The 24,969-nt window shown below is 50.3% G+C and overlaps 2 protein-coding genes across 2 annotated transcripts; one reads left to right on the forward strand and one right to left on the reverse strand.

Annotated features, from left to right (window-relative positions):
- Nucleotides 1-7,325: 7,325 nt before the first annotated feature.
- On the reverse strand, nucleotides 7,326-9,400 carry DAND5 (DAN domain BMP antagonist family member 5). Its single transcript, XM_037041935.1, has 2 exons — nucleotides 9,074-9,400; nucleotides 7,326-7,571 (listed from the first exon to the last, which is right to left on the reverse strand). Exons 1-2 carry the CDS (start codon nucleotides 9,398-9,400, stop codon nucleotides 7,326-7,328), a joined length of 573 nt encoding a protein of 190 aa, XP_036897830.1.
- Nucleotides 9,401-22,389: 12,989 nt separating this feature from the next.
- On the forward strand, nucleotides 22,390-24,605 carry GADD45GIP1 (GADD45G interacting protein 1). The gene is made up of 2 exons (XM_037041860.1): nucleotides 22,390-22,767; nucleotides 24,245-24,605. Exons 1-2 carry the CDS (start codon nucleotides 22,418-22,420, stop codon nucleotides 24,561-24,563), a joined length of 669 nt encoding a protein of 222 aa, XP_036897755.1. The 5' UTR covers nucleotides 22,390-22,417; the 3' UTR covers nucleotides 24,564-24,605.
- Nucleotides 24,606-24,969: the final 364 nt, after the last annotated feature.

A 24,969-nucleotide genomic window follows, 5' to 3' on the forward strand; every position in this document is an offset into this window, starting at 1 on the left:
AACCCCCAGTGGGGCCTGAGCCGGAGGAGTTGTAGTCCCCACTGGCAAGGCATGTGCAGCCAGGCACCCCAGGCCACACGACACACACACAAAATCACAGAGACACACACACATTTTCCTCCTCCTCTGGGGCATCGCATAAAATGCCATAACCTCACAGAGACACTGGATCACCCAAAGATGCTTTCGCACACCCTTCCAGAACAGCATGCAGACACACACAGCTGCACAGACCTTCCCAGAGAGTGCCACACCCAGAGTGACCCCAATAGCACACCAGTCACACAGGAAGAACCCCCACGACACATAGACCCTCCCAGACACACAAAGACACACCCAGATATGCCCAGACACACTTACCTGGACTTGCAGAATCCCACACTAAGACTAGTTACACAGATACACACAAGGCCACACACAGCCACATAGGGATATAAAATCTCACGTAAGACAGACTCACTGGGTTGACAGATCAAGTTGTACAAGGTTGTATAGGTAATACACATACATGTGGGCACATGAATCACTCACAGTCACAGTCACACACAGTCGGTCACGTGACACACAAAGGCACAGGCAGACATCCCTGAATCACAAGTGGGGACACATTGCACTCAGGTGCACTCAGGGCCCCACAAGCAGACACCCCCCACGTGCCCCAGGGGCATAGCCTTGCCACGGCGGAGGTCAGGAGGGCAGCAAGGCCTCTGGTGGCTGGCGCTCATCTGAAGGCAAAGGGAAGAAATTGGGGAAACGTTTCATTTGCAGCAACCAGGAGACCCACCCACCCGCCCTGGAAACCTGGCCCTGGCTTCTGAATGAGGCCTCTGTACGCTGCCACTGCCCAGACATCCCAGAGAGTGGATATTGGGGGGTGAGCCAGCTGCGCCGTGTCCCTGGCCAAGCCTCAGGGGCCACCCAGCCACATGCCAGGGCCCAGGATGGAGCCCCCCATCCCAAAGCAGCCTCTGCCACCCCATCCCCACTACCTGTGGAGGCCAATCCCCAAACCCACGCTGCACAGGGAACACGGAGGGGCGAAGCCTTGCCCCCACTGTTGGATCTCCAAGTCTCCCGGTCTCAGACCGAAGTACGCCACCAAGGAAGGCAGCTGCCAGTCCGGTGCCACAAGACCTCTCACTCCTGTAGGAAAGTAGGGCAGCATGGCTGTCCGGGCGACATGGCTGAGGCTGTGGTCCTGTCGTCGGACTCCCTGTGCAACCTGGGGTGGGGGTGGGGCAGGTACAGACCCATGGCTCACGTCAGCACGCACACTCACTATCACACACATAGTGTCATTGTCACCCTATTGATCACACAGCCATGCACACGGCCACCCTGTCTTATCTTCTGTCACACTGTCACATACAGCCACACTGTTATCCATGCTGTTACACACAGCCATGCTGTCACACCTTCAACCACACACAGGACCACACTCACCCCTTCAACCAGCAACACTGTCTCATCCCCAGCCATGCCGTCATACATAGAAATACTGTTACACCCTCTACGATTCCGGGCACCACACACCTTCAGCCGCACAGTCTCACACATCTTCGCAATTAACCTGACACACTGACCCTCACACTGTATCAGTATCACACTGGTCAGCAGAGGCACGCTGACGTACTCTGTCCTGGTGCCCCTGCAGCTGCGCTGGCCGTGCTGCCACACAGAGCCACTGCTCTGCTCAGCCACACAGAGAGGAAGCAGATCTGATTGCTTCATCCCCATGGTGTAGACACAGCTGTCCCCAGATCAATGTTTGAACCAAACTAGTCCCCCCAATAACACAACGCACCCTCACTGCCATGGTGTCACAGAGCAGACAGCCAGTAGGGGAGGCCACTACAGAACTGCTCCAAGGTACTCTGATGACACATGCTCAGGGCATCACTGTTGCAGGTGACAGGCACACACCTCACACTGCCACAGACCACCCATAGTCCTGGACAGAGCTACAGAGAAACAATGGGTGACAGCCACACCACCACTCCAAGTACATCCTGTCACAACAGGCATTCTCCTGGTGCCTGTCACAACATTGAGACAGCCCTTAGCTGCCCCGACAGGCAGCCAGGCATGCTAACATGGCCCCCACGATAGTCACTAGGACACCCCCAGCCCCCAGTTATAGAGACGGGGACAGGCCCACACTGACAGCCCCTCCCTGCTGCATTTGGTACATGGAGAGCAACGGGGTTGGGGAAGCGGCTAATGGACGTGCAGCTGTCAGCAGTGGGTGCCAGCCCCCACCTCATGAATATTCATCAGATGGGGCTCTCCTGAACCTGTGGGGAGTTGGAGGTCCCAGGCAGCTGGGCACCCCCTTCTGTGCCAGGAGGCCCTCAGCGAGGGGGGCGCTCAGCCAGACCCCAGCAGTCCTCAGAACCTACTCCGAATCCTACACATAAGCACACCCGAGTTTATAAGAACTCACACACACAGACAGTAGCTGCAAAAACCTCACAACTACATATGCACACCCCATGCATGCAAACACAAGCACACAATCAAATGAAGTCACAATCACAAACACATAAGCACACCCACACCTTAGGCACCATCTCTCTCTCTGTCTCTCCGACACCCACCCTTCAGCCATGCAAACACAGACACACAGTCACACGAACTCACAAGCACACAATCATATACATACACACCCCAGGCATGCAAACACAGGAGCACACAAACATCAGGGCACGTGACCACAAACACACACACCATCATAGCCGAACTACACGCATCATTATACATAGGCATGAAAATATACATACACACATTTCCAAGCACACAGGCATCTGGTCACCCTCAAAATGGAACCAACTACTTAAAAAAATTTACTGATCTGAGAGAAAAAAACATCGACTCCTTGTTCCACCCATTCACGTGTTCATTGGTTGATTTCCACATGTGCCCTGACCCTGACTGGGGATGGAACGCACAATGCTGGCATACGCTGGCATATTGGGAGGATGCTCCAACCACTGGGGCCAGGGCTGGAACCAACTACTTTTCATAAAACACCCCCACATTCATGCAAACACTGACCCACAAATTCTCACACCCAGCCCCACTGACTCTCAAATGTTCTCACACTCAAACACCCTAAAAAGCACCTTCACTCACCATCTCACACACACACACACACACACACACACAATCTTATTCTGCCCACCCTTGACTTTACAGGAGGGGAAACAGGCCAGGAGTGGCTGAAGGCCCCATGAAGGAGGATGCCCTTCTGACTCAGGACATAGGCTGCGGCCGGGCGCCCCCTGCCGGCCCGGCCAAGAGCGCGCGGGGAGGCGGCGCACGGAGCGGGCACGCGCCTGACGTAACCATGGCATCCTCTTGGCACGCGCGGCCCGGGCGGGGCGGGCGGGGCGGGCGGGGCGGGCGCGTTGCCATGGCGCCGAAGGGCCGCGTGAATGGGGCATTGTTTGCGGCGGCGCCCAGGCCTAGCTGTCCCGGACCCACCCCGACCCACCCAGGCCAGCAGAGACTGGGAGAGACAGAGATAGGGAGAGACAAAGATGGAGAGAGACGACAGAGGGAGGGACAAGAGATGGGAGCAACAGAGTTGTAGATGGAGAAAGAAAGACACGTAAAAGCCAAGAGGGAGAGACAGAGAAACGAGAGAGACCTGTGAGATGAAGAGAAATGCACCAATGAAGAAGCACGGACAGAGGGACAAAACGGAGGAGAGGCAGAGGTGAGAACTGAGATGGAAGACGAAGGGCTGGGATGGGAGACAGGGCAGGACCAGCCAGCCAACAACCGCGAAGCCTACTGTGCCTTGCACTGTGCTCGGCAATGGTACTAGGCAGAAGACCAGGACCCCGAGACAAAGTCAGAGATACTGAGAGATAGGACGAGACCCAGCCATACAGAGACTCAGCAAGCCAGAGGGTCAGAGATACCAAGAAGGGAATGGAAGAAGTACACCGAGTGTCTCTGGTCCCACCTACCTCCGTCCTTCCTCCGCTCCCCTTTGGACAACGTGCAGCCCCGTTTGACGCTCTTGGAAGGCACACTTCTGTCCTACACATCTTCACACACCCACTGACAAGACATAGTAAACACAGGGACCTAGTTTTGGGGCCAGTGTCCCAGATACTCCGAGACACCCTTATGGACCCAGTGACAGATACACCCACAGACACCCAGTGACACAGGCATGTTCAGTTGGACACACCCATATGACAGGGACTTCTACCTTATTCCAGAGCGACACAGGTACAGATACAGCCCCATAGATGCATTGTCACGAGGACCTTGCCAGACATGTGGTCACAGTCACACATGGCCACACACCACATGGGTTTACACTTCACAAAACACTGCCATATGTGGCTACCCCAGACATACGGTGCACTCTCACACCTGCACACTCATCAACACTGTCCCATGACACACATGCTCTTTCCTGCATTTGACCCAATGACGGCGCCCTGGCCTCTGGCCCTGACTGAGTGGTCTGTGGGGATGTTGGGTCCAGTTCTCCATGTTTGACAGACGTCAATCACAAGCCCAGATGGGAAGGGAAGGGGAGGGAAGTGAAGTACCGCCTCCTTCCTCCTCAAAGGGCTGGGTCAAACCAGGCCAGGGTAGTCCCCAACTCCTGTCTGGGTCAGCTGGGCCCAAATCTGGACTAAGGGTGTCCCCTGGTGGCCACTTGTGGTTTCTGCACCCACCAGGTTGGGGGAAGGTGGGGAGCGCAGTGGCCCAACCTGAATGAGGGCAGAGACGACAGACCCAGACTCAGCACCCAGAGCCCCAGATACCGGAAGCCAGGGTCGGTCAGCTAGAATCCAAATCCAGAATTCAGAGCCTGGAATCCAAATCCCAGAATCCAGAATCTGAATCTAGATTCCCAGATACCAAGATCTATAATCCAAATACAAGAACTGGGGACCCAAAATCTAAATGACCAAAATCCAAAACCCTAAAGTTTAGATCCTGTCTTCAGAATCTAGAATTGAGAGCCTAGAATCCAGATCCAAGAACCTGGAGTCCAGAATCTCAGCCCCTTGCCTTCCCGGAGCCCCCCAGATGGTTAGAGCAGGGCAGCAGCAGTTGGTAAGGGCAGGAGCAGACTGAAGGGGCAGGAGAGAGGCCCTGCAGTGACCACACGGAGCCTCTCCCAGCTGCTGCCCCTCTGCGTGAACACACACGCATGCACACACACTTCAACAGAATCTCTCATAGGCCCCACACACCCAATATATATCCTGTGACCATCAGATGCATAGCACCGCACGCTCTCAGAGGCACACACACAGCAACACACATATCCCCTGACACTATCACCTAAAGACACCTGGACCTGCCATTGCTCCTCTCCCAGCATGCAGACACACACTCCTCTGTGTCCACATGACCTCAGAGCTGCCTGCCCCCAGCCATTCCACCAAATTCAGACACATGGCCACCATACCCAGAGACACACACACACCCACACTCCCAACCCTGCCCCCAGATATGCTCACAGAATTGTGCAGGCTGATGGGCATGCACACACACATGCAAACTCCCCTAGGCGGGGAGAAGCCCCATGCCTTGGCAGCCACACAGCCCCTGGGAACAGGACCCCCGGGACAGGGCTCACCGCACACCCCCATGCCCACCCCAGCCCTCCCCATCCTGGCCGGCTGGCGGGCTTTAATACAGATGCCAAACTCATAATTGTAACTGAGGGTGACAGGGTCACCTTGAGCCCCAGATGCTCGCACAGTGACAGATGGCGTTGGCAAACCTGATTAGCAGCCCCTGTGCCAGCGCCTGTGGCACCTGCATCCCCGCCCCTCCCCTGCTCCCCCAACACTCATTACCCACCCATTAATGGGCCTGGAGAGTGGGGGTGGGGGCCGGTTGGCACTGCCCGGGGGGGGGCAGGGACACACGGGGGGCCCCCTGGCACCAAGGTTCCCAGCTGGCTGCCCGGCTGGCAGGAGGTGGGCACAGCTGATGGGGGTAGAAGAAGGTGCCTCCTATGCCTGCCAGAGAGAGGGGGGCCCACAGTGCCAAGGCCGAGCTACCACTCGGACGCTGCCTGAGGTTTGGCACAGCAGGCTGGAAGGAGGAGGGAGAGTACACCCCTGCCCCATGGGCCACTCATGACCTCCCCCATCCCGTCCCAGGCCCTTTGAGCAGGGCCTTGGGAGCTGCCTGCCTGTCCTGTTCCCACCCCTCTGTGCTGGCCTGTGAGGTCAGAGGTCATGGGCTCCCACGCCCCACTGGTCCATCTGTTTCCTCAAGTCCCCTCCTCCTGCTCCCCTCACCTGGGGCCTTCCTTCCTGAGGCAGGAAGAGGGCTGAGGGGGGCCTTGGCCGCCCCCCGCCCTGCGCTCCGGGGAGCATTTGGAGGCAACCCTGACAGCACCACATGTCCCTGCGTCTGTGCCAGACGGGCCCATCTGCTAGGGCCCTGGTTCCAGACGCCCAAAGCCAGGCTGCCCTGGTCCGCTGCAGACCCTGCTCCCAACTGAGGAGGGAGCACTGCCCCCTGCCACCCCCCACCCCCCCGCCCCTGCCCACATTCCAAAGGGCCACCCACTCCCGGGGAACTCCAGTTGGAGGAACAAACACACACAAACACACGCTATGCACAACCGTGCTCAGCCAGCCTTTATGGTTCCTGCAGAATGCCACACTGGGCGTGGGGCTGCGTGGAGACTTGGGGGGCAGCTGGAGCATGTGGGTCCTGCCTCTGACTCGAGGAGCCCAGGTTTCCCCCAGTAGCTACGTCTGCCTTTCTGTCTTGGTTTCTTGGAGTCCCTAAGGCAGGGTTGTCACCGGGTGTCCTGGTCTGGGTGGGGCCATCTGTTGTCCCTGCAGTTGGGGGTGCGTCTTTGACTCATTCTGCGAGAGGAGGTCCAGCCTGGTGGTTAAAAAGCAGTATCACACTGCCTTGGGTTCAGAAGCTCTCTCTGCCACCTACTGCTGTGTGACCGTGAGCTAGAGGCTTTGCCTCCTAGGGCCTCAGTTTCCTTCCCTGTAAAATGGAGTGATGCCTCCACGTCATTGGGCAGCTCTGAGGATGACGCAAGTCAGTACGTGTCGAACACTAAGAGCTGGGCCTGGCCAGCACCGAGTGCTTAACAAGTGTGTGCTGTGTCTCTGAGTGGTCCGCCTCTACGGCTGGACCTACGTCTGGTGTCCCTGGGAGCTGGGTGAGGACTCAGAAGGCCCATCTGGCTTTCCCTGCGTCCTTGGTCTCTTTGGCCCAGTGTACATAACTCAGGTCGGCGTCTTTCTCAGCCAGACTCCCCACATCTCTCCGAGGGGCGTGCATCTGTGCGTCAGTCCGTGATGTGCAGCTCATGCCTTCGGGCTGCACTGACATCTCTCGACCAGCAATGTGGATGTCTTCACCCGCCGACGAGAGCGTGGGCTGCCCACCCAACACCACAGGAACACAGGTGCCCAGCGCCTTTGAGTTGGCACACAGCTGTTGCAGACGACAAGTGGGGCAGAGTCCATGCCAGGGATGTAGAGCGAGGAGCAGTGGCCAAAGCAGAGGTGATTACGGAGACGCATGGTCGTGCATCCCGGCTGGGAGAGCACCTGGGGCCAGAGGCAGAGAGACAGGTCAGAGGCAGTGGAGTCTGAGGCTAGAGGAATGAGAATAATCTCCCATCCACTCCCACCCCAACCGTGCAAAGCATGGTTGCCTGGGCTCAAAGCCTGACTGCCATCTGCTGGCTGTGTGACTTGGGGAAAGTTACTCAACCTCTCTGGCCCTCAGTTTCTTCACCTGTGAAATTATCAAAGTTCAGTGGGTCGAGGGGTGGGTAGCAGGGAGCAGAATGCTCTAGACTTTTCAATAGAGGATTAATGCAGAGAAGGGCTGAGGAACAGCAGGAAGGGGTAGCATTACAGGAGTCTGGGGGGATTACAGAGAAAGCCTTTAGCCTATTACCTAGCACACAGTCAGTGCTCAAAAAATGTTATTCCCTCCTATGGTCCCCAACGAAGTGGATCTCCCCATCTTCTGGTCCTGGCCCTTCTCTGTTAAAACTGTGCCCTCTGCCCTCTGTTCCCACCTTCCCCCTCACTCTGCCCCAGCCACCCCAGCCTCTTGCTCTGAATTACAAAGAAATCAGCAGTTAAGGCAGACCTTGGTACACCTGACTTCAAAGCCTGGGTCATAAACAACACATGACACGAATTCCTACACCCTTTATGGAGCACCAGCGGAATGCATCTGTGAGAGTGCTGCCCATACCCCTCTCATTCAGGCTGCCCGGGAGTGCTTAGGACACATTCCACTATCGCTCATCATTCAACAAACACCGAGCTCCCGCTGTGTGCCTGGCTCTGCTCTAGGGCCTGGGGATAAGGGTACAAAGGCATAAAAATTCCCGCCCTGGTGGAATAGACATTCTACTGAGGAAGACGTGAAAAGTGCAATTACAGAATCAATTTCACTATTTAGGTGATGAGTGCTACAGCGAGAAATGAAGCAGAAAAGGGGGCAGCGGGATGAGAGGTGCTGCATTTTTAAACCACATTTGAGTAAAAACCTGCAGGAGGTGGAAGAAGCAGCCCTAGAATGTCAGGCAGGTGGAGGTGCTAAAGGCAAAGGAACAGTCAGTGAAATACAATGTTGGTGTGTCTGGGGGAAAGTAAAAAGGCAGGTATGGCAGAAGCAAAGTGGGCAAGGGAGAGACGGGAGGCGGTGAGAGCAGGGAAGGGACAGCCAGATGGTGCAGGGCCTTGTGGGCAGCAGGAAGAACTTGGGCTTTTGCTCTGGGTGACGTGGGAGCCATGGAAGGTTCTGAGCAAAGGAAGGACCTGACTCAGTAGCTCCCGGATGTTCTCTGCCACTAAATGGAAAAATAGACCTGGGGGACCGGGTGGTGTTAGCAGAAGTCGGAAACCGGGATAAGGGCAACTGCTGTGCCCTCGGTGCGAGACACTAAACCCCCTTTTTGTAAGGGAGGAAACTGAGGATCAGAGACAGTTGGGTAAATAACGCAGGGCTTGGTTCCAAATCTGGTGCCACAGCCTGAGCTCCCTGCTGATACTGAGACCCACCCTTCTCCTTCCCCCACCCATGTACTCACCTGAGTGAAGGGCACGGCCTTGCACATCTCCTGGGCCACTTCCTGCGGGTTCAGTGGGAGAGACATGGTGCTGGCCACCTGCTGCCCACGCTGCAGCCCACCTGTCCCCATACGCTCAGTTTTCTGCAGGTCCAAGAAAGCCTTCCAGCTGCTGAGGGCAGAGGATGGCACCGGAGAGACCTGGGCCCCTTGGCCCAGAGTTTGGGTCTCATTGGCAGCAGCTCCGGGCTGGGGTGGGGGACCCTGGGGTCCAGGCCTCCCCAAGCCTCCGGGTAGCCAGGCTCCACTGAGCAGGCTCAGGAGAGTGGTCAGCTGGCTGAGGCACATCTGCCTGTCTGTCAGGGACTGGGCTCAGGGTCTCGGGCAGTTGACCCTGCTGTCTGGTGAGTGCAGTCTGTGCCTACAAGACCCACTTTTAATGGCCTGCCCCCCACCTGGGCAGCCTGGGAGGCACCTCTTGCAAACTCCAGAGTAAACCCAGACCTGCTGGGTTCCCACCCCTCCCCCCAGCCTGGTAGGGGATCTGGGGGCTGGGGCTGCTGGCTTGTGGGCTGGGGGACCAGGAAAGGCAGGTCTAGAGACAGGGGCTTGGGACATAATGCCAAAGTCCCTGAGGGATCAGTACCAGGTTTTGGGGTGGGGGGAGCATTCATCCATTTAGCAAAACCAGGCTTTGCAGTCAAGCTACTCAGGTTTCAATTCCAGCACTGCAACTTCCTGGCTGTGCAACATTGGTCCATTCCCTTAGCTACTCTAGGCCTCAGCTTCCTCTTCTGGAATGTGGAGATAATACCAGTCCCTACCTATAGGGTTGTGAAGACTCAAGGAGATAATTTATGTAAGGAGTTTAAAATAGAGGCTGGTATACAGTAGCACCATGAGTAAGCTGTGATTAACATTATTGCTGTTGGTCTCCCTTTAGCACCCGCTAGAGGCTGAGAGTAATTCTGAGCCCTGAGGCTACAGGTGGACAAAACAGAAAGTGGTTTGTGTTGTAGAGCAGAAAACAGACAAGATAAATAAGATGATTTCAGGGTCTTAAATGTTAAGAAAATATTAAAAAGGTCTGAAGGTGTTTGGGCGGGGTGCGGGTGTGGGAGGGGTTTCAGCTCCCTGGGTGGTCAGGAAAGGCCTCCCTGAGGAGGTAACATTTTTGCAGAGCCCTGAGAGAGTGTCGCAGGCAAAGCAAACAGCCTCGTGAGGAGTGGGAGGTCGGAGTGCTTAAAGCACATAGGGGTGGGAGTCCCAGGCTTTGGGGCCCCAAAAGCATCGGGGGGCCCTGGCCAGTCTCTAGCACCTCTGTGGCTTCCATCTCGCACCCAGGTGAGGCACTGCAGGCTGCGGGGCCGTGGGAAGAGGCCCGGCAGGTCCTTCCCGCGCACCAAGAGCTGCTCAGGAGGTGGGGCACGCTCGCCCTCTGGCGGTGGCTCTTGGGACTTTGTGCCCGGCTCTCGGGACTTGCAACCCAAACGCCCCACCCAGGTGCTGGAGCAGCTCTCACTAGTCCCGCTACATCTGAGCTCCTGAGCGTCCCCCAACCTGTCCCATCACTGTCCTCTAGATCCAGATAACGGCAGTTCCGTCCTACTAGCTACCAGGGCCCCAAACTTTAGAGCATCCTTGACCCTTCAGTTTCTCTGACCCCTCTGCTCCCTAATTCTAAATGACAGCAAGTTCTGTCAGCCTCAAAATCTACCAAGAAAAAAAAAAATCTACCCCGAATTGGCTTACTTCTCACTCCCTCCTTGGTCTCCCATCTGGACACAGCCCGGCCTCTATTGTCTCCCACTTGAACCACTATAGTCCCTCCGCCCTGGTCCCCCAGCTCCCACCCCCAAAGTCTGTTCTCCCCACAGCAGCCAGAGGGTGCCCAGAGTCCAGGCACGTCCATCTTCTGCTCAGAACTCTCCAGGGCTCCCACCTTACTCTGGATAAGAGCCAAAGTCCTCACTGCAGCCCACCGGAGCTTGCACTGTCTGCCCACCTCCCCACCCTCGTCTGTCCCCACTCTCGCCCCCTCAAGCCACATGGGTCTCCTCACTGTTTCCCCACCTCACCAGGAGTGAGCCCCATAATACCGCATGGCTGTACATGGCTGCTCATGCTCTCATAGTTCCAACATGGAAAGATGCCCAAGAAAAATGAAGTTAAAAAAATTTTAGAACACGATGTCTATTATACACCCTGACCTTTTAGGGAAGGGGAATAAGAATTTACAGACACAGTTTATTTAATTTGAATGTTGAAAAAAGCAGCAGTATTTTTCTGTTGTAGGGACATGAGAATGGGTGGGCGAAACGGGTGGTGGAAGGGGAAGCTTCACTTTAGAGTTTAAAGTTGTTTTAATCATGGATAAAGAAACAAAAAAGGGGGGAGCACAAATAAAAGCAATTTATACCTCATTTTTCTGCCCCTTGACCTTTAAGTGAACTATTTTGGGCATTCAAATAAGTGTAGATACTTCCAGCCAAGATGGAAGCATAGGTGGAAATACTATACCTCCTCACACAACCAAGTTTAAGGACAAAGATTTAGAAAGAAAAACAACCAAAACAGATAGAAAATTGAGCTGTATGGAAGTCTGACAACAATGAACCATTCATCCAGACCAGTAAGAGGGGCATAGCTGGCGAAGAGGGGTCCCGGCAGGAAAAAGCAGTGGCTGCCAGACCAACCCAGGTGGCAGTTGGCAGATCCCAGGCATGGGGTGGCAACGGGCAGACCCAGTGGGGGCGTAAGGTGGCAGACTGACCGTGGTCACACATTCGTGCGCAGATAAACCAGGTGAAAAAATGAACAGTGAAACAGGCCGTGCAACCCAGGGACCCACTGATGGAAAATAAAGCCTAAAAGCACTGATTGAAAAAACTTTCCGGGGTTGAGGTGCCGGGAGAGGTGCCCAGCCTCACAGGAGAGTTCGCTGGGGAGACCCACAGGGTCCTAGAATGTACACAAGCCCACCCACCTGGGAACCAGCCCAGAAGTTCCCAATTTGCTTGTGGAAAGCGGCCGAGGGGACCGAAATCCGAGAGAGAGTGGAACAAATGCCATTTCTCCTTCTCTGATCCCGCCCCCAGTCACAACCCAGTGACTAGATTGGCCTGCCCTGGTGAACACCCAAGCTTTCACCCCTCAAATGTAACAGGCGCAAACAGACCAAAACATTATGGCTCAAGCAGAAGAACAGCTCAAAGCCCCAGAGCCAATACTTCTAAGTGACCAAGAGATAGCCAACCTATCAGATGCACAGTTCAAAACACTGGTGATCAGGATGCTCACAGAACTGGTTGATTTTAGTCACAAATTAGATGAAAAAAATGAAGGCTACACCAAGTGAAATGAAGCAAAATGCACAGGGAACCAAAAGTGATGGAAAGGAAACTGGGACTCAAATCAGTGGAGTGGACCAGAAGTAAGAAAGAAACATCCAACCAGAAAAGAATGAAGAAACGAGAGTTCAAAAAAATGAGGAGAGGCTTAGGAACCTCCAGGACATCTTTAAATGTTCCAACATCCGAATTATAGGGGTACCAGAAGGAGAAGAGGAACAGCCACGAGTGGAAAACATATTTGAACAAATAATAAAGGAGAACTTCCCCAATCTGGCAAAGGAAATAGATTTCCAGGAAGCCCAGGGAGCTCAGAGAGTTCCAAAGAAGGTGAACCCAAGAAGGAACACACCAAGGCACATCAGAATTACATTAGCCAAGACTAAAATGAAGGAGAGAATCCTAGAAGCAGCCAGAGATAACGGGACAGTCGCCAACAAAGCAGTTCCCATCGGATTGTCAGCAGATTTCTCAAAAGAGACCTTACAGGTAAGAAGAGGCTGGAAAGAAGTATTCCAAGTCATGAAACCCAAAAACCTACATTCAAGATTGCTCTATCCAGCAAGGCTTTCATTTAGGATGGAAGGGCAAATAAAGTGTTTTTCAGATAAGGTCAAGTTCAAGGAGTTCATCATCACCAAGCCCTTATTATATGAAACGTTAAAGGGACTTATCTAAGAAAAAGAAGATAAAAAATATTAACAGTGAAAGGACAGCAAACTCACAGTTACTAACAATCACACCTAAAACAAAAGCAAACTAAGCGGACAGCTAGATCAGGAGCAGAACCACAGAAATGGAGATCACATGGAAGGTTAGCAACAGGGGAGTGGGAGGAGGAGAAGGGGGGAGAAGGTACAGAGAATAAGTAGCATAGACAGTAGGTAGAAAATAGATAGGGGGAGGGCAAGAATAGTATGGGAAATGTAGAAGCTAAAGAACTTGTGACACAAGCCCTTGCTGGTGTAGCTCAGTGGACTGAGCACGGGCCTGCGAACCAGACAATCGCAGTTCGATTCCCAGTCAGGGCACATGCTTGGGTTGCAGGCCAGTTTCCTGCAGGGGCCAGTTCCCTGCAGGGGATGCACAAGAAGCAACCATACATTGATGTTTCTTTCCTCTCTCCTTCCCTTCCCCTCTAAAAAGATAAATAAATATTAAAAAAAAAAGAACTTGTGACACATGGACAAGGGGGGGAATGGGGGGGAATGGGGGGAATGGGGGGGAAGGGTGTGCAGGGTGGAGGGGAATGAAGAGGGAGAATGGGACAACTGTAATGGCATAATCAGTAAAATACATTTAAAAAAGAATAATAACTCAGCTTACAAAACAAAAACAAAAACAAATAAGTGTAGATAAAATATAACAAAACCCGCTGTACTAATTACCCCAACCAGGAAATAAAAGACTACAGATTTTTAAAAATATTTTATTTATCTTTAGAGGGGAAGGGAAGGAGAAAGGGAGAGAAACATTAATGTATGGTTGCCCCTCGTGCATCCCCCGCTGGGAACTGGCCTGCAGCCCAGGCATGTGCCCTGACTGGGAATGGAACTGTGATCCTTTGGTTCACAGGCCTGTGCTCAATCCACTGAGCTATGCCAGCTAGGGTTTAGAAGACTACAGATTTGAAAGAAACTTGCTCTATATTTGTACCTAACCCCCAAATTTGCCATTATAATCCCCGTGACTGTATCCATTCACAAAAGATACATAGATTGTTTTGTGTATTTTAAATGTAATATGCATGGTATCACACGGTACAGAGTTTAACTTTCACCTATACTCTATCTGTGTTCCGGCCTTTTCACTGTGGAAGAATATTCCACTGGACATACATACCCTAAATTTGTTTCTCCATTATCCAAATTTTAACTATCACATTCCTGCAAAGAACATTTTGAAACACGACTCTTTTCCACCTGGATTTTTACATTTACTCCATTTCAGTGGTTCACATTCCTGGCTGTACATTAGCGTCACCTCTAAGTGGGGAATTGTTGTCCAGACCCTGCTCCAGATCAGTTATGCTGGGATCTCTAGGAATGGGCCAAATGCATAGTGTTTTTATTTTTTAAATATTGTACTTACTTATTTTTAGAGAGGGGGGAAGGGCGGTGGAAAGAGGAAGAGAAATATCAATGTGTGGTTGCCTCTCACGTGCCCCCTCCTGGGGACCTGGACGGCATCCCAGGCTTGAGCCCTAGACTGGGAATCCACCCCGCAACCCTTTGGTTTGCAGGCCAGCACCCAGTCCACTGACTCATACCGGCCAGGGCGGCACTAGTGTTTTCAAAAAGCATCCCCCAAGGCCCTGCTCAGTGTGACTCAGTTCGTTGGGCGCCCTCCCACAAAGTGAAACATCACCAGTTCAATTCCAGTCAGGGCACATGCCTAGGTTTCTGGTTCTGTCCCCATTCTGGGTCCTGGAGAGAGTGACAGGCAACCAATCTGTTTCTGTCTCATATCAATATTTCTCTCTCTATATGTCTCCCTCCCTTCCCCTCTCTCTAACAAAAATATTAAAAGCACCCCAGGGTTGCTTTGAACCCTTGGGCTAGGAGCTGTGTTGCTATACACAGCAGCAGGTCCCAACCCTGAGCCTGCCTCTGTCGCCTGCAGGGCTCCCACACAGGGCCCGCCCGTAACGTATCTGAGTCTGAGATGGAGCCTGAGAACCTGCATCTCTGGCAAGTTCCCAGGCGGTGGTGGTGCTGCTCCTGGCCGACACCACTCTTTGGGAATCATGACATAGAGTGCCTTTGTTCTTTTTTCATATCTGCGTACTATTCCCTCCTGTGAATATTCAGTCATTTCTTTAACAAGTCCTCTATTCTTGGATNTCCCACACAGGGCCCGCCCGTAACGTATCTGAGTCTGAGATGGAGCCTGAGAACCTGCATCTCTGGCAAGTTCCCAGGCGGTGGTGGTGCTGCTCCTGGCCGACACCACTCTTTGGGAATCATGACATAGAGTGCCTTTGTTCTTTTTTCATATCTGCGTACTATTCCCTCCTGTGAATATTCAGTCATTTCTTTAACAGTTCTTCTATTCTTGGATATTTAGGTTATTTTCCATCTTTGGTTACAAGAAAAACAACCCCCTACAATAGAATATCATTCAGCTATAAAAATCAATGAATTACTACATTGTGTTAATTTGCTAGGGCTGCCATAATAAAGTAGCCAGGGGCTTTAACAACAGCATAAAGACCGTGGGACAGGGGGCTTTTAGCAACAGAAATTTATTGTCTCATGGCTCTGGAGGCTAGAAGTCCATGATCAAGTTGTCAGCAAAATTGGTTTCTTCTGAAGCCTCTCTCCTTGGCTTATAGATGGCCATCTTTTATCAGTATTTTTTTATTGATTGATGAGAGAGAGAGAGAGAAACATCAATGTTTTTCCATTTACTTATGCATTCATTGATTGCTTCTTGTATCTGCCCTGACAGGGGATTGAACACACAACCTTGGTGTATCAGGCTGATGCTCTAACCAATTGAGCCACCAGAGATGGTCATCTTCTCCCTGTGTCTTTACACCTGGTGTTTTCTCTGTGTGTGTCTGTGTCCAACTTTCCTCTTTTTTCATAAAGACACCAGTCATACTGGATTGGGGCTCACCCTAATGACCTCATTTTAATTCAATTACTTCTTTAAAGACCCTATTTCTAAATATGGTCATATTCTGAGGTGAGCACTGAGGGTTAGCACTTTAACACATGAATTTAACAGGGGACACAACTCAGTCCAAACAAGCACTGATACATTTATTTAGTTACCACATGGATGAACCTCAGAAACATACTAAGTAAAAGAAATCTAGACACAAATGGTCACATATTGTATGACTCCATTCATATGAAATGTACAAAATAGGCAAATCCATAGAGATGGAGACTATATCAGTGGCTTTCAGGGACTAAAGGCAGGGAGAATCAGAGTGACTGCTAATGGGTATGAAGTTTCCTTTTGGAGTGATGAAAATGTTCCAGAATTAGATAGAAGTGGCGATTGTACAACATTGGAAATGTTGGAACATTGGAAATGTTGTACAACATTTCATCGGAACATTGGAAATGTTGTACATTAAATGCCACTGAATTTTTCACTTTAAAATGATTAATTTTAGCCCTAGCTGGTGTAATCAGTGGATTGAGCATGGACCTGGGAACCAAAGGGTCGCCGGTTCCATTCCCAGTCAGGGCACATGTCTGGGCTGCAGGCCAGGTCCCAGTGGGGGGTGTGTTAAAGGCAACCACACATTGTTATTTCTCCCCCTCTCTCCTTCCCTTCCCCTGTCTCTAAAATTAAATAAATAAATACATCTCTTTTAAAAAATAATTATTTTTTTAAATTTTATTTATTTATTTTTGGAGCGTGGGAAGGGAGGGAGAAAGAGAGGGAGAGAAACATCAATGTGTGGTTGTCTCTCACATGGCCCTCACTGGGGACCTGGCCCACAACCTGGCATGTGCCCTGACTGGGAATCAAACTGGTGACCCTTTGATTCACAGCCTGCATTCAATCCACTGAGCCACACTAGCCAGGGCTAAAAATGATTAATTTTATGTGTGTGAATTTTACTTCAATTTAAGGCCAGCCCTCAGAAGCCCCTTTCCCATGACCATTTGGTACCGGCTGTGTGTCCGGCCCTGGCCAACAGCTGAAACTCATCCCAAGCTAGTTTTTTTAAAATTGTTGTTCAAGTATAGTTTTCTGCCTTTTACCCCCAGCCCAGCCCATGCCCCCCGCCCCAGGCTAGTTTGACATCAGAATGCCTTCTCTTAATTTCTAGGCTGGTGCTTCTCAACGTGGTTCCCCAATTTCCTGATGGGGAGGAAACTGCAGCTCAGAAGCGCCCCACCTGACCGGCCACCGGCCCCACCCAGCACTCTCTCCCTCTCGCACCTCCATTGTGATTATTCCTGTGTCTCACCCAGAGACTGGGGCGGGGACGATCTCTACTTCATTTCCTGCATCTTCCAAGATCCAAGGAGTACAGGAGGTGACCAGCCAGTTAAATCTCAACAACCAGAAGCCTGCTCTGGCCAGGTAGCTCAGTTGGTTAGAACATTGTTTGGATACACCAGGATTTCAGGTTTCTTCCCCAGTCAGGACACATACAAGAAGCAACCAATGAATACATAAATAAGTGGAACAACAAACTGATGTTTCTCCTCTCTCTCAAAAAAAAATCAATAATAAAAAGAACACCCCACCATGTAAAGATCCTGAGAGAAAGTTCTAGGCACAGTAATAGCAAAGGTAATTAATGCAAAGTCCCCACAGGTCAGGGACCACAAGGCAGCATGGCCCCTTCTATTTCCTAACGGGTATTTCTATTTCTGCATGACAACCCACTCATTGCCTTTTCTGCTCAGCAACCAGAGGAGAATCGTAAATCATATCCATCACACCACTGCTCAAAGCCCTCCCGTGGCTCCCCAGGACCCTTGGAATAAAACTAGAACCCCCTTCATGTCCTCTGCCTACACGACTGGGCCCTGCCTGACACTCTTCCCCCACCTCCTCCTTCAACTTGCTTCCTTCACGGGACCTCAACCACAGACCTCAAAACACATCCGTCCCTCACTCAGCAAAGCCTGGGGAAGGCCTTAGATTTGTTGAGCACTCCAGGAAAACTTTCCTGTGGGCAGATGGGGACACAGACAGGGAGGCTCACTGCAGCATTGTTTCTGCACTCAAAACAAAAAAATTGAAAACAAATGCCCATCAAACAGCCTAATGGAATAACTATAGTTTATTCATACTATGGACAATATCAAGCAGAGATTTTTTTCCCAAACTTTTTTTTTTACTACTGAGCACAGTAAGAAATACATCTTATTTATAGGCCTTGTCAAAAGTGACCTTGACAATCCTTGGATTGACAAGGTCTCTGACCCCTCCCCTAGAACCTGACCAACCTTTGTGACTGGCTTGACCAATAGAATACAACAGAAATAATGTCATGTGACTTCCAAGACTCAGTCATAAAAAATGCCTGCACTTCAGCCTTGTTTACTTGGTACCCAGCTGCCACGTTGTAAGGAAACTCAAACTGGCCCATTTGAAGAGACCACTGTAGATATTCCATCTGATAGCCCAGCGGAGGCTTCAGCCAGCATCAATCTTGAGACACAAATGAACAAAGATGCCTTCTGATAATTCTGGAGGACAGGTGTCAAGTCACTCAACTCAGAATTCTTCCCAGCTAGGGCTGCGGGCAGCATGGAGCAGAGACGAGTCCTCTCCACTGTGCCCTGCCCACATTCCTGATTCACACAATCCATGAATATAGTACACATGGTTGTTCAGGGAAGGTTTGTTAGCATATAATTGCAACTGGAAGACTAGTATATACATACATATATACATGACAGAAATAAAAATTTTACCAAACAGTACTTAGCCTTACTACGTGTGATACACTCTATTTTTATTCTGTTTTTCGGTGATTACGCAACGATGTGAATGTGCTCAATGCCACTGAAGAGGATGCTTAAAAATGGCTATGATGGTAAGTTGTATGCGTGTTTTGTCACAGTTTTTAAAAAATAAATAATTTTTAAGTGAAATATTTTCCTATGAATCATTCTTCCTTTCATTGAAAAACTGGAAATAAATAAGTGCTGGTTGTAACTTATCTCACTGATTTCCTGAATCAATAATGGGCCCCATGACTCACCGTATGAAAAACACTGGGAAAAGCGTACAATAAATCTACAGGGGTCCACAAGGAAACGTGGAAAGCATAAGGTTAAGGGAGAAAAGTTGCAAACTAATGCCTTCAAGATACCATTTATGTACAATGTTTAAAAATATATATTGTACATTGTTTCCACAGACTCCAGATAAGTAATGTATGTATAAAGGCTGGCCCTGGAAGAACAGACTAATTTCAAAACAATTGTTAATCCCTAGAAGGGTGGGGAGGGAAAGGGGCAGCGTTTGTAGATGGACGTGTTACTGTCACTGGATGCTTTCATAAAAGGGGGGAAGTTTTATAAAAAGGAATTTTTTTAAAAAGATTTGAAGCAATAGAACCAGAGGGTTGATACAGGGTGGGACAAAGTTGATTTACAGTTGTGAGTACAGGAAAGAGTTCATTTTTGTATTATTATTATTTTATTTTCCATATTAACTGTAAAACTGCTTTTGCCCCACTCTGTATTTAACTTGAGTGATGACACAAGTGACTGTACTCATCTGTTCTTGTGAAATAATTTATTAACACCATAAATAACAATGTGTAAAGCAACTCTCTAGGATACATAACAAACTAAAACAAGTTGAAGGGTACTCAGACAGGAAAGAAGAGGATGGGTGACAGGTGGGAGTAAGACTGCCCACTGTAATCCTTTATGTTGCTTGTATCTTCAATTTTAAATTGTGAAATATAATAAGTCTACAGGAAAGTGGACAACCCACACATAGTTTATTACAGCTTAAAGACTAATTATAACTCAAGCATCACTGTAGCCCAGATCAAGAAATAACATGGAGCCCTGACTTGGATGGTTCAGTGGGTTAGGCAATATCCAGCAAAGCGAATTGTTTGCTGGTTGATTCCATGTCAGGGCACATTTGCACATCAATGTTTCTCTCCTTCTCTTTCTCCCTCCCTTCCCTTCTAAGAATAAATAAAACCTTGTATTTTTAAAATATTTTATTTGTTTATTTTTAGAGGGGAAGGGAGAAAGAGAGGGGGAGAAATATCAATGTGTGGTTGCCTCTTGCATGCCCCTACTGGGGACCTGACCTGCAACCCAGGCATGTGCCCTGACTGGGGTCAAACTGGGGACCCTTTGGTTTGCAGGCTGGCGCTCAATCCACTAAGCCACATCAGCCAGGGCAAAATCTTATTTTTTTAAATAAGAAATAATATGGAATAAAGTCTACACAGAGGAAAGTAAACAGAATGGGTTGTCCAGCTCAATGGCCTATTGCAAAGTGACCCTCCTCCATGTGACCACCACCTAGATGCCTCCTCATCCTCACCAAAGGCATCCTATCCTAACAGAATGAAAAGGAACCCTTTGGTCCTGCCTCCTTGTTGTATATGGTGTCTATGAGACTCATCCACATCGCTGTAAGCAGTTGTCATTTCTGCTCTTGCATTCCTGTGTAGTATTTTGTTGGCCGAAACATCAGAATTTAGGTATCTCTTCTGTTGCAGAACGTGGGTGAAATGACACTGAATACCCACAGGAGAGAATCCAGCCTGGGACGTATATGTGTGATTTTGCAGTATTGCTGTGACCTGCAAATATTCTCATCCAGGCTTCCTGGCTCACTGAGCAAACTGTAATTCCTTCTTTCTTGCTTTTCTTCTTTCTTTCTTCTTGGTAATGAAATACACATATTTACAATCTTAACCATTTTTTTAAAAAAAAATATTGTATTTATTTATTTATTTATCTTTAGAGGGGAAGGAGAGAGGGAGAGAAACATCAATGTAGGGTTGCCTTTCGTGCGTCCCCTGCTGGGAGTTGGCCTGCAGGGAACCAGACTGCAACCCAGGCATGTGCCCTGACTGGGAATCGAACCGCGATCGTCTGGTGCGCAGGCCCGAGCTCAATCCACTGAGCTACACCAGCCAGGGCCAATCTTAACCATTTTTAAGTGTACTGCTTAGTGGCAGTAAGCACACTCATTCATAACGTTTTGCAACTATCACCACCATTCATCTCCAGAACTGTCATCTTCCCAAACTGAAACCCTATTCCTCTTAAATATGAACTCCTCATTCCCCTCCCCCAATCCCTGGCACCCACCACGAATTTGACTGCTCTAGGGACCTCCTATGAATGGAATCACACACATAAATCCTTTTGTGACTGGCTCATTTCATTCAGCATAATGTCTTTCGAGTTCATCCATACTATAGTATGGGTCAGGATTTCCTTCCTTTTTAACGCTGAAATCCTTTCTTAAAAATAGTGTTTGGGATGGAGGCTTCAGTGGGGTCGGTCCTCTGTGAAAACCCGGGGTGTGGCCCACCAAGAGGGACCCACCCACAGGGACCCAGACACCCAGGGGGCCAGTGGCACTAAAAAAAAAGGCCCCGGCTGCTGTGGCTCTGTGGATTGAGCACCGGCAGGCGAACCACAGAGACGCCAATTTGATGTGAGAGGCAATCACTCGATGTATCTCTCACAAATGATGTTTCTCTCCCTCTTTTTCCCTCCCTTCCCCTCTCTCTAAAAATAAAAAAATAAATAAAATCTTTTTCAAAAAGTTTAATTTCTGGGCCATCATCAAACCTTTTTTAAAGATTTTATTCATTTATTTTTAGACAGAGGGGAAGGGAGGGAGAAGAAAGGAAGAGAAACATCAATGCGTGGTTGCCTCTCTCACACCCTAAACTGGGGACCTGGCCGGGAAACCCAGGTATGTGCCTTTACTGGGAATCAAACCAACAACCCTTTGGTTCGCAGGCTGGCACTCAATCCACTGAGCCACCTCAGCCAGGGTGTGATCAAACATTTTCAAATATAAAAAACCAAATCAATATCATAATAATTATATACAATATTCAGTGTTTTAACTCGATATATACTAAAATAAAAATCTAGGCGAGGTTTTAAATAACAAGTTTTAATCATATTAAAAATCAAATTAGAAAGCATAAATATTTAATGTTTTGAACAATATTTAAATGCTTAAAATAAAATTTAAATCACGTAGATTTGAAGTTGAAATATTTAAACGTTTTAAATATTCGAATTATTGTTTAAAATAATTTTAATTATAACTTAATATTAAAAGTTAAATGCTATTTTAAATATATAAAATTGAAACTTAAATACCATTTTAATAAATAACTGCTAAAATAAATTTTGAAGTTAGGCCTGAAGAAGTATAAAACATTTTTACACCCTTCCTTCTCCCCACTACCCTGAACTGGGGTAGCAGCAAGACACTCCTCACCCTGCGCGCCCCCCTTAGGACCTCGCGCGCAGGCAGCGCCTTGGCCAGCTCGGCGGGCCCTTGAGGCCCCCGCACGGCCAAAATGGCGGCGCCCGTGAGGCAGGCATATAGTCTGCTCGGGCTGGCGGCGACCCTGGGCCCAGGCTTCCGTGGCTACCGGGCGCCGCCGCCCCCGCGCCGCTCGCCTGGGCCCTGGTGGCCGGACCCAAATGACCCGCTGACTCCGCGCTGGCAGCTGGGGCCGCGCTACGCCGCCAAGCAGTTCGCGCGGCACGGTGCAGCCTCCGGGGTGGCCGCTGGTTCGCTGTGGCCATCGCAGGAACAGCTGCGCGAGCTGGAATCAGAGGAGAGTGAATGGTACCCGAGCCTGGCAGCCATGCAGGAGTCAGTGCGGGTGCAGCAGCTGGCGGAAGAGCAGAAGCGTAAGGCCAGGTACGTGCTTACGGTCAGACAGGTGCTGGGGTGCAGGCCGCGCTCTTCGCGCCCGAGTGAGTGAACTGTACTCCAGCGGGTGCTTATCACAAAGTTTGCATGCTGTAGGTTTATGCGCATGCTCACATAGCTGCCAAACATACTTTATCATCAGCCAGTCTTTAGTGAGCACCTACTGTTTGCAAGGCTTTGTCCCAGGTGCGGGGAACACAGCAAAGTGTTTCAACTGGCGACCGAGAACCATTAGGAAGATAAAATTTGGTGATGAGTGCAGACGGAGCGGCTTTGGTTTGAGACTTAAACTTGATATTTAAGCAGACACCTGAATGCCAGGCATAGCCATGGGAATATCTCAGGGAAAGTGTTCCGGTGGGGGAATGACTAATGCAAAGGCCCTGAGGTGGGAACATGCTTTAAGGAACAGCCAGCCCATCAGTGTGACTGGGTCGAGAGTGGAAAGTGATGGGGTCTGGAATCAAGGGCAGACTCAGAAGCAGGCCCTAAAGGGTTAGACTTGACCCCAAAATATGTAGGCAAGACCAAGGGCATCAGGATGGTACCACTTCCTGGAGGGAAGAACCAGCCAAAGCAGACTAGCTGGAGAAGCAGGCCAATTGTGTTCCTGGTGTTTAATTGTTATCTTCACAACAGCTCTAAGACGAAGTAGGGATCACTCTCATTTTAGTGATAGGGAAACTAAGGCCTAGGAAGGTGGAGTCGCTATCCAGCCAGCCAGTGAGCTGTAAAGATGAGAAATGAACCTCGGTGTCCTGTCTCTGTCCACCCCAGCTGGATAACCTAGTCTTGAGGCTTTAGTTCTTTCAGCTTCACCTTTCTAATTCTTAAAATAGGGGCTGTAACTGGCACCTACAAATCCATAGGTCTAACGAAAAGGGCTAATCCATGCATTGCTTTTACTCCTGTGCCTAGAACTGGGCCTGACATATAGTAGGTAGTCAGTGATGTCCATGGAAATGGCCTGGCATGGTGTGTGTAAATGGCTCAGTCGACAGCTCAATGGAATACTAAGTTGGGGTCTGCTCCTAGAAGTTAATGGGGCTTGGTCCTCTCAAGCTCTAGGTTAGGGGTCCCCAACCCAGGGCTGGCCCCAGACAGGTGCTGGTGTGCAGCCTGGGCTTGTTAGGAACGCCTGAGCTCCACCTCCTGTACCCCTCCACCCCCACCATCCACAGCAGACAAGTTTGAGGGCCCCCCTCCTTCCATAAAACTGTTCCCTGGTGCCGAAAAGGTTGGGGACTGCTGCTCTGTGTCGTATATTACTTCATCTCTCCTTCCTGTTTCTTCACTTATTCAGAACTTTTCCTGATTGTTAATAACCAAGTCTTCCCTGTCTTTCATCTCCATGGAGGAGCTGGGAAGCAAGTTGTGGACAAAGGCTTGATGATGGGATGTGGATAGATAGGTGCTGCTCTGGCTGGGTGTCACTTGCCCTCACCCCACCCTCCTACCCCTGCAGGGAGCAGCTCATTGCAGAGCGCATGGCCAAGATGCCACAGATGATTGAGAACTGGCAGCGGCAGCAGCAGGAGCGCAGGGAGAAGGAGAAGGCAGACAAGGAACGGCGTGCCCGGCTGCAGGCAGAGGCCCAGGAGCGCCTGGGTTACCATGTGGACCCAAGGAGTGCCCGCTTTCAGGAGCTGCTGCAAGACCTGGAGAAGCAGCAGCGCAAGCGCCTCAAAGAGGAAAAACAAAGACAGAAGAAGGAGGCACGAGCTGCTGCACTGGCTGCCACTGCAGTCCAGGACCCAACAGCCTCTGTGGAACCCAGCTCCTGAATTTTTCTTTTTCAATAAAACCTGCTGCCCAACAGCCCCACCCCCTGAGTTCTTCATCCTCTCACTGTACCCCTCCCCAACACCTGGGGCCAGGGAATCCCCCACCCTTCCCCTAGTGCTGCCCACTGGGGTACTCTAGGCCATACTGCAGAATGGGGATGCAATGGGGAAATAATGGAGCAGATGGCAGAGAAGAAGGCTTCTGTTTACCAACATTAATCTCTATTAATTATCAGGGGGGAAGTGTAGCCAAAAAACAGACTGGTGATGGTGGTGGGGGGCAGGAAGAAATAGCTCTTCCAAGACCAAGCTGGGGCTGTGGCCCACTGTGGGGAAATGAGACAGCTTTTCAGAGAGGATATATTGTGAACCCCCATCTGCAGAAGCTGACAGACCTCTCTGCCCC

The sequence above is a fragment of the Sturnira hondurensis genome, unplaced genomic scaffold, assembly GCF_014824575.4.
Source record: "Sturnira hondurensis isolate 20B ecotype Veracruz unplaced genomic scaffold, ASM1482457v3 Scaffold0003213, whole genome shotgun sequence".
Taxonomy (NCBI): Eukaryota; Metazoa; Chordata; class Mammalia; order Chiroptera; family Phyllostomidae; genus Sturnira; species Sturnira hondurensis.